Source organism: Peromyscus maniculatus, chromosome 18 (genome assembly GCF_049852395.1).
Source record: "Peromyscus maniculatus bairdii isolate BWxNUB_F1_BW_parent chromosome 18, HU_Pman_BW_mat_3.1, whole genome shotgun sequence".
NCBI classification, from domain to species: domain Eukaryota; kingdom Metazoa; phylum Chordata; class Mammalia; order Rodentia; family Cricetidae; genus Peromyscus; species Peromyscus maniculatus.
Genome location: NC_134869.1, coordinates 49644742 through 49654547, shown reverse-complemented (window position 1 = coordinate 49654547; position 9806 = coordinate 49644742). Strand labels below are relative to the sequence as shown.

The following is a 9806-nucleotide window of genomic DNA, read 5'->3' as shown; positions in this document are numbered from 1 at the left end:
GTGTCTAAGAAGAAAAAGTAAGTCTAAACACACAGCTTCTACTGGTTTTTCAATCTAAAGATCAACAGAATGTATCTATCATGCTGTCTGGGGGGTTTCCTTAACAGAGACTCGAGACCAAAAGATGAGCACCCAGGACATTCAGTTTCTGTAAACCACAAGTCGTCTCAGTTCCTAATTATTCTCAGCTCCTAAATGCCTGAGAATGGCTGCCAACACTCTGCCTGGGTTGGCGTCCTCTGATAAGCCGACTGGAAAAAGTGATTTGTTGAGACAGATCTAGGAGGAAAGGGCGAAGAAGCCATGTAGGTGACCTATGATTTCATGATCCAAAACAGGGGGTTGAAGCAAATCTTACTAAAGATGTTTGGCACACAGCACATGTAAATGCTGCTCGCTTAAAAACAACTTGTTATACAAACTGTAAAGACAATATATAAGGTAAACCCCAAAAGCCCAATATGAAGCTCTGATAACACTGAGTATGATGGATGCGGGCTTTATGACATGGCTCCACACACACACACACACACACACACCGACTCTTATGATCTTATTACAGGAACAGGAGCACTCCCGAGAGCTCAAGGGGAAAGACATCTACCATTGAGACTAACACCCAGTGCCTTAGCCATACCTCGCCTGTTCTATATCTGATCTACTAAGATGCATCCAAGTTCCTCTGTATCTCAGAATCCTGCCTGTTTTCCTTTCACGTTGTTATTATTATTATAATGCATTATCCACATTATCTTTTAACTTGCTAGATTCTTCCTCCAGATGTGACCATCTTCAGGATTAGCCTGTTTTTCAGCTCTGTATTCCTTACAGAGACAACCAGAGTCAACTATATTAGCAAGCTATAAGTCTTCCACATGACTAATGCGGCAAATCTTTTTACTAGATTAAAACACCAGGGGAAATCTAAACTAATGGCCTAGCCACTAAAAAACTGATTGTGATTGGTTTCTAATGGGAATGTATAAAATCGCTGTCTTTTTGGAGAAAAGTAGCTGAACGACAGGTTAGTTTAGTAGCTGATTTACATTCCTGTCACCATTTCCTCTGACCATATGAAGGTCAAATGAGCACATGAATCATAAAGAAAAGCAAAGTCAGAAGATGGGGATTAGCGAGACTAGGAAGAGACGAGAGACAGTAATGGGGGAGGGGCGGATATACATTATATGTGTGCATAAAGATATCACAATGAAGTCCGCTATTGTGTATAATTAATACATGCTAACAGATTGCTGGAAACGGGTGGTCACAATTAATCTGACAACCGGACATGGTGGTTCACCTTTGTAATCTTAGCACTTGAAAGACTAAGGCAGGAGGACCCCCAAGTCTGAGGCCAGCCTACATGACACAGTGAGTTGCAGGCCAGTCTCAGCTACAGAGTGAGAGAGACCTCCATCTCAAAAAACTAAAACCAAAGCCAAAAACTTAACTTTATGGCCCTCATCTTTATAAATAAATATCCATCCATAGATCCTTAGGTAAAGAGATTTAAAATGAAGACACCTACTTTCACTGGAGACACAAGAAAGACACAAGACACTTTACAAGTTTCTTTAAAACAAAGACACATTCTTAAAAAACCTAATAAATTTTTAATTAGAATGTTTTCCTTCTTTTTTAAACAGAACAAAAAAACAGATTACATCAAACCAGAACTTTTCAAATACCTAATTATTATACACATTCCCATCTGTCTTATAGGGAGGACTCTTGGTCAGCTTAAGAGTTCCAGGTAAAATAAGCTGCATAATAGTATATATATTACAATAATAAATGTACAATGTTTACATGAAATATATCTTAGAAGCAAGAAAAAGATGCATCTGCATCAAAAGGTGACCTGTTAAAATGCCACAACTATTTTTACATTCACTCTTGCAACAAGTTACAAGATGCGGTCACTAAGGTCAAATAAATCACTACGATGCACATAAAATACAGAAAGATTGGTTCTTTTATATATTATATATTTATATTTTAACACGTTAGCATCTGAGACATAGATTGAGAATTTAAAATTCATTCTCTTCTGATAACAAATCATTTCTTCTTCATAAACATGGTGCCCACAAAAGCACACAGGTAAGGCACAAAGGGTTTTCTGTTACAGAATAGTGTGCATCATGTTTACTTAACCAGAAAACGTGCATTATCTGTGCAAGTTCATGCTGCAAACCCAACATATATACAACAGAAAGACAACTGAACTGAAAACAAACGTTGAGATTGGTAATTCCAGCTGTTTCACATATTCATTTGGACCAACAATGATATATCCAGAAGGTTCTTTTTCAAAAAGCCAATTTTTAGGTTACAAATAGACCTTGATCAGTAACTATTTTGACCTGAAATCATAAGCAGTAAGAAAGCAGCTCTCCTGAAACAAACACCGATGCACAAACAGTGGCCGTTTGTGCATCTGCTACACTGCAGACGGGCATGGCCTGACACCCGAGGGCAATTTGTAGTCTGCACCAAAGTGCCTGCTGGACCCGGGACACGGAGCGGAGCGGTGAACGGACTGGGAAATGACATCATCCCAAGAGCACCGTACAGCCCCAGGATTTGTAATACATACAGCTTTTCACAAGCTCGTTTCCAGTATCTGCCAATTGCTTCTTTATTGCTCACATAAATTTGAACTCATTACAACTGGTGCCAGAACTTTCACACAAAATCATACTCAGGCATTTGTATATAAAATCTATAAAAGGTATTTTAAACATGTGTCTAATACTTCCAGGTATCTGGCTGTTCGGTCATCTATGACAGTACAGCCATATGTATATATCTGTGTGTCTATGTACATACGTCTAGTTACGTATGTACATAAACACACAGCTATGCACATATATATACACAAATTAGATTATGAATAAAATAGAAAGCTTATTTTACTGCTAATGCAGACATTCTCACAAAACAAGACTTCCACTACCATCAGCATTTATATATATATACAAAAGCCAATTTAAGTACATGTACATCCACTTACACATGTATGTAACCATTAAAACCAAATACATTGCCCCATATTCCAGCTGCAGCAAAAGAACCTTTTACAAGCAATAGAAACCTAAGGTGGAAGTGGGAGATAAACAGTTTTACCACAGCAGCCTGTAAGGGATTACGCAGCTGACTGCATACAAAAATTCACATTAGTTCACAAGAAATTATGGAAATATAAAAAGCGGCTTCGCCATGCTTTTGTGTGGTTACCTAAACACTTCTTGGTGCAAAAAATGTAACCACCATCTCTGAAACGGCTACTAGGAAGCCAGTGAAGCAGTGTTTCTTGTGTACAACTCCAGATGCAATGGCCTCGCTGAGCTCCACAAACTCAATGAGCAAGGACTCTGCCTCCCCAGCCCTGCAGCCTCACTGCCACACCCCTCTGGAACCTTAGGATGTCAGGAACTTTCAAACAGCTGTCTTCAGCAATCAAAATATTACATACAAAAAGCATCTGCAAAGGAAGACGGGAAGCCAAACGGGAGTGAGTTTTCCTCTTTAAATAACGGTCCTGGGAGTGAAGAGTCTTTTCAGCAACTTCCTTGAGAATTGGCCAGGCCAGTCCGAAGGCGCAGATGAGACATGGAGTTCATGTGTTTATTTGACGGCTTCAAGGGGGTGCCGCAGGTGAGCGCTTGGGGAAAGCGGTGGTGGTACCGGTCCAGCCGTAAGTATTTCACGGTGACCAACTTCCCTGCGATAGACGAAAACAGATTTTAGATCCAGAGAATTATGGTTAGTAGTTGTAGAAAACTAACTGCACTAAAGAATGAATGAACACAAAACAAAAGCATCTAAAATTATTATTCAAAAAATGCTAACCTAAAATTATTCTATTTAAAATCAGGCATAATCTAAAATGCAACTAATTTTCCTTCCCAAATCTTTGTAATATTCAAATTTCTTACCATCAAACCAAGAGCCATGCAGGGCTTTAAAAGCCTTTCCAGCATATTCCGGAGACAGACATTTAACATATACACAACCCTGTAACATAAAGAGAGAACAGTGTTAGTTTAACAGCAAACGATACAAAATACCGTGTTCACTAGGAGACACTGCCTTACCTCCCGTGAGTTTTTGTCTACTGCAATATGAACAATGCCATCATTATCGCTGCATTTTTCTAGAATTGCTTCTTGAATTGCCAGATGCCATTGATCTCCTATTTCCCTGAAATTACGAGAAACAGAATCAACCATGCTGCTCCTACTCCGGACTCACTGTCACACTAGTTTAACAAATGAGTGTAGTCATTTTGTATAGCTCTACCCTTGCAGGCTGTTTCTTTTTCCAGAGTGTTGTTAGCATTAGAGCTGCAGTAGTTGAATACCCTTCTCTTTATTGTTAGTAACATTTTCAAGTCTTCTTAATTTATTTAATATAAATACTACATTCCAAGCTTCTCTTTCCAAAACGAAAGCACCCCAGGCCAAACAGGGCACATGGTTGTGCCACCTCAGCAGGAGCTTCAAGTACACATGCTACAGTACACATGCTTATCTGTCTCACCGTGGGGAGTCAGAGATGGGAGGGTAAAAGGAAAAGCAGCTTCACTTTAAATCTATCTAATGCAATCAAATGCTAGGCTGGAATTGATTTTCTAACTAGTAAAGCATGCAGTAGATTCCTTTGCTTGGAATTTAACAAAAGAAAAGTAGTTAGAAATAATAATAATAATAAAAAGTTTCCAGTTAGACACAGCATAATACCATGTATTTTACATTCAAATGCCCAAATAAAAATTATCTGTATGCCTGTTCATAATACTTACATAACTGGGTCAAACATATTTCGAATCTTCAAACACGGCGTCAAACTATTCGGTGGTGAATTTCTTCTATCTAAATGAAATGCTACAAAAAAATGAATTGTGTTACTTGAAATTGTTCCATTTTGTTGAAAGGCAATCTTTTAGTTCATTAAAAAATATTTATTGTGTGCTTTTAATGAGGCAGCTAATTAAGGTGGATTAAGAGTCATTGATATCCAGAGCCAATAGTTTGGTGTGAGCAACAGACAACTGATAGATAGTATCTTCCAGGGGATAGAGCTGTGGAACCTGGAGGTTACAAAAATGACATCCTAACGAGGTGAGGGAAGACCTCCCGAGGAAGGGAAGCTCAGTCTGAGAACTGACGAACAGTACATCAAAGCAGCAGAGGGCCAGCGCCAGGACACTTGAGGTGGAGATGAAGGATGCGCACAGCCTTGTGACGAGAAGGAAGGAACGTGGCGCACTCAAGTGACTGACAGCCGGTGGGCCTGGGAAAGGAGAAGTCGGACCAGCCAAGACCGGGCTGGCCATCTGAAAGTATCCCAACAATGTCACCGGAGTGAACGTCACCAAGGGTTTGAAGAGGAGGGCTCTTAGGACACGATCTACCTTTAAATATGAAAAGAACTGAAGTACTTCTGTGGAAAATCAATCAGGCAAAGTGACTTTAGGACAGCCAGACAGTGATGTGACATCTAAGAGGCCAGCGGTGCCACAGTGAGGGGAGAGGAGTGCATCCGGCATGACCTGTTCAAGGACTGAGCCACCGGGGTACAGGGAAGTCTGAGGATGACCTCCATGTACACGGAGGAGCCAAGAGAGGGGCAGACTGCCCAGACTAGGGTACCAGAGAAGTGAGCTCACACTCATGTCTATCTGTAGCTCATCGCCTAGAAAAGAGTTCTGAGCAGGGCACAAACGTCTGAAACTCAGACAGTACTATGAAGGCAAGATCCAAACCTGGGAGTTGTTATATGTAAGTGGAATGAAGCCATCGCATGAGACAAGGTGAATAAAAAGTCAACAAGAGGAGAGCTTTGAGAAACTGCAACACCTAGAAGCCCAGAAAAAGAGGAAAATCTAGAAAGAGGAAGAGGGGCATGGGCCACAACCACACACCGGGAAGAAAAGATCAGTGCAGGAGAGAGACCAGGGCAAAGGTGCTATGTCAAAGCCCACAGTGAAAGCTTGAAGGGCTCAGGCCAGACAGGGGTAAGAGTCATGGGAAATAAGTTAAACAGGTTTCTAGTTTCACAGGGCCCTTCTACACACAACTTTCCAAGGAAATGATCTGTTCTCAGCATTCGGAACAGTACTTTTTTTTAACACGGAAAACAAATTTTCTTGTATGCTACACTCTGATTATGATTTTTCCCTCCTTCAGCTCCTCCCAGATCCTCTCCACCCACTACCCACCCAACTCCACAATTAACATCTTTTAAGCTTTTTAAAGTAAAATTGGCTGGGGGGGTGGGGGATGATAGGATTGTATTTTTAAAATGCAGTTCTAAAACATGTCACTTACCTTCTCAAGGCGTACCATGTTTAGCAACTACTAATCAACATGATTTGGTAGGAGAGGATTTACTAATTCCCTTGTGTGCTGTTTTACATATATGTGTCTCCTGTACAGCAGAGGTACAGGCATATAACCTTCAAAACTCCTTATCTATTTACTCTATCTCTTCTGAAACTACACGCACTATTAAAAAAACCAGGCAGAGACAGCTACACAAAATCCTTGGAAAGGGAGATACTCAGTAAAGGGGTCTTAGTGAGAAACGGGAGGAAGGCAAATAAAAACCACAAAACAGACTATTAAAGTCATGATTCCATATGCATAATGTATACTAATACATACTAATGATGACTGTAACAACGTTACAGTGATTTCAGGTGTTCAACAAGAATGCAGTCAGAGCTATATACTAAGTTCCTTTGTTGAATGGAAAGGGGAAGGTCAAAGGGACATCTGTCTTTACTACAGTACAGACAAACCAGTTCTGTTTTAACATTTATTCCCTCTATGGGTATAGCTGGAAAAGGAAGCTCTACATTCAAGTATCTTCAAATTACAGTGTTTCTGTTACTTCTATGATGTATATTAAAAAGATTAGAAGAAAACCTTTGGTTCTGCTTGAAAAGCCATACCTTGGCCTTGCCACACTTTAGAAGGTATCACTAAGATCTTATCACAGGATGCAGAGGGCTGGATCCACCGCCAGACCAGAAAGTCTGCGCCTCCTATTCTTCGTGTTTCCGTGCGCACTCTGGACTCGTTAGCAGCAAGGAAGTCCACGGCTCTAGCCCAGACCTTCTTCATCTTCCTCCTACCGCACAAACAAAAGGGCACAGTTACCCAGTCATGGCCTGACGTCTCTTGGAAACGTCAGCAAGTGGAGGAGGTTACTGTTGATGAGCGGGTGTCTCTGTCTCTCCCTCCCCCAGCTAGTACCACTCTTGACAGTGTATCTAAAGGCTGACTGACAGTTCCCATCTGCAGAGGTGTGCCTTGAGCACAGGCTTCCTCTCTGCTGTCCTCACGGTGCCCCGTGATGAGGGACATGTGCCACTAGACTTAAGATGGTAGCTGATTCTTTTCATTTCAAAAAGTTAGACTCTAGCTTTCATTTGACAAGCTTCAGTAACAACAACCTAAGTACTTAAAATATGACTAAAAGCATCACTAGCGTTTGTCTGCCTCTGTTTCTTAGTATAAGGAAAAGAAGGGGATAAAGAGGAAGACTGACTAACAAGAATAAACACATGCAGGACTGAGAAGAAACCGGATTCGTGGTACACACTGAACATCAGGAGGGTAGACTTGTTGAAAGGACGGGGAAAGAACTTTTATGTCCTTCCAGTCAAGCAGTTAAGAGGAGTCACGACTCTCAGTAAAACCCACATCTCCCGAGGTACCCACATTCTGCCACAGCTCCATGTACTGATTCACACACCTGTCATGGGGCTGTATTAAGGAGTCTCGAACATGCGGAATAGGCATGTAAGGTTGTAAGTCTTTATTTTCCTGGCAAGCTTCATTATGACTCCGTAAAACATCTGAAAATGAATCAACAGCTTTACAAGTAATCAACTTCTGACAACTATGTTGTAGCTTTATCACACAGTAACTGTTCAAGAAATAGTTTAGGATTTTATAAAGTCCATACCTATAATCTTTACCACCATATCATACATCTGCCTTGTCTCCTCTTCCTCCTTAGTCCAGCGGTATTTCATGTAACGGAGAACTACACAAACCATCACCACACCTGCAACATTCAGAGTGGGCACAGGCCGTGGTTAGTAACAGTCTGTTACACTGTGGCTAGTCTAACAGTGACATCTCCACCGTGGTCAGTAACAGTCTGTTACACTGTGGCTGGACTAACAGTGACATCTCCACCGTGGTCAGTAACAGTCTGTTACACTGTGGCTAGTCTAACAGTGACATCTCCACCGTGGTCAGTACAGTCTGTTACACTGTGGCTAGTCTAACAGTGACATCTCCACCGTGGTCAGTACAGTCTGTTACACTGTGGCTGGACTAACAGTGACATCTCCACCGTGGTCAGTAACAGTCTGTTACACTGTGGCTAGTCTAACAGTGACATCTCCACCGTGGTCAGTAACAGTCTGTTACACTGTGGCTAGTCTAACAGTGACATCTCCACCGTGGTCAGTAACAGTCTGTTACACTGTGGCTGGACTAACAGTGACATCTCCACCGTGGTCAGTAACAGTCTGTTACACTGTGGCTAGTCTAACAGTGACATCTCCACCGTGGTCAGTAACAGTCTGTTACACTGTGGCTGGACTAACAGTGACATCTCCACCGTGGTCAGTACAGTCTGTTACACTGTGGCTAGTCTAACAGTGACATCTCCACCGTGGTCAGTAACAGTCTGTTACACTGTGGCTGGACTAACAGTGACATCTCCACCGTGGTCAGTACAGTCTGTTACACTGTGGCTAGTCTAACAGTGACATCTCCACCGTGGTCAGTAACAGTCTGTTACACTGTGGCTAGTCTAACAGTGACATCTCCACCGTGGTCAGTAACAGTCTGTTACACTGTGGCTAGTCTAACAGTGACATCTCCACCGTGGTCAGTAACAGTCTGTTACACTGTGGCTGGACTAACAGTGACATCTCCACCGCCCACTGGAATAACGGAGTGCAAAGTTTGATTACCCAGAGAAAACTTACTGCACAGGAAAACTTACTAAGTACTTCCCCCAAATTTCACCCCTCTCTAAAAAAAAAGTTCTTCCATTATATAACAGATGAGTATTTAAATTCCTACTATTAAAAAGAAAAAAATAACTGCTTCAGGCTTTTTTTCTCTCAGCACTAAACTACTAGAAAAGAGAGTTTTACTAAACATACTAAATATTAGAGCAAACTGAATTATGTTTAAAAGCCTAACAAAGAAAACAAAAAAGAGGAATAAATAACTCCTTACTTCCTGTTATGAAAATATCAAAGAACCTAAATTTAAAAATTCTCATAAGTGACATTTTAAACCAAAAATTTAAGAGCTTAAAAATAAGCTCAACTTCTCTAGTTTCCAATTCTATTTTCTAAAAGTAGGTTTCCATATACACACTATTAGACTTGCTCCTTCGGTGACCTTTCCATGACAAAGTCTCTCTCTCTTCTTGCATTACTATTGTCTAAGCCCTTAGGTCCACGACTGCCATAACTACCCCAGCTTCACTGGTGTCCGGAAACATGAAAACAGCGTCTCCTCACAAAGGCTGGCTTGCCCGCTGCAGTACTAACTGAAAACAGCGTCTCCTCACAAAGGCTGGCTCGCCCGCTGCAGTACTAACTAACTGGGGACTTTAGGAGTGCACTCTAGCTGGAAGGGATGAGTCATGGTGGCCGGTGGTTGGGGACACTTGTCTCCAGCCACTCTCTCTCTCTCTCCTCTCTACTTCCTGGCCCCATGCTACCTGCTCTGCCAGCCCTCCTTCCATGATGGACGGAC

The 9806-nt window shown here is 41.6% G+C and overlaps 1 protein-coding gene across 1 annotated transcript in view; it reads right to left on the bottom strand.

Annotated features, from left to right (window-relative positions):
- Positions 1-1593: 1593 nt before the first annotated feature.
- Positions 1594-9806, bottom strand: part of Lemd3 (LEM domain containing 3) — a 50237-nt gene continuing 42024 nt past the window's right edge. Inside the window, exons 7-13 of the mRNA XM_076554178.1 lie at positions 7984-8085; positions 7771-7873; positions 6965-7143; positions 4811-4892; positions 4104-4209; positions 3945-4023; positions 1594-3730 (exon numbers count right to left, since the gene is read on the bottom strand). Of these exons, the coding sequence (XP_076410293.1) occupies positions 3567-3730; positions 3945-4023; positions 4104-4209; positions 4811-4892; positions 6965-7143; positions 7771-7873; positions 7984-8085 (815 nt within the window). The 3' untranslated portion in view covers positions 1594-3566. The remainder of the gene's footprint in view (positions 3731-3944; positions 4024-4103; positions 4210-4810; positions 4893-6964; positions 7144-7770; positions 7874-7983; positions 8086-9806) is intronic.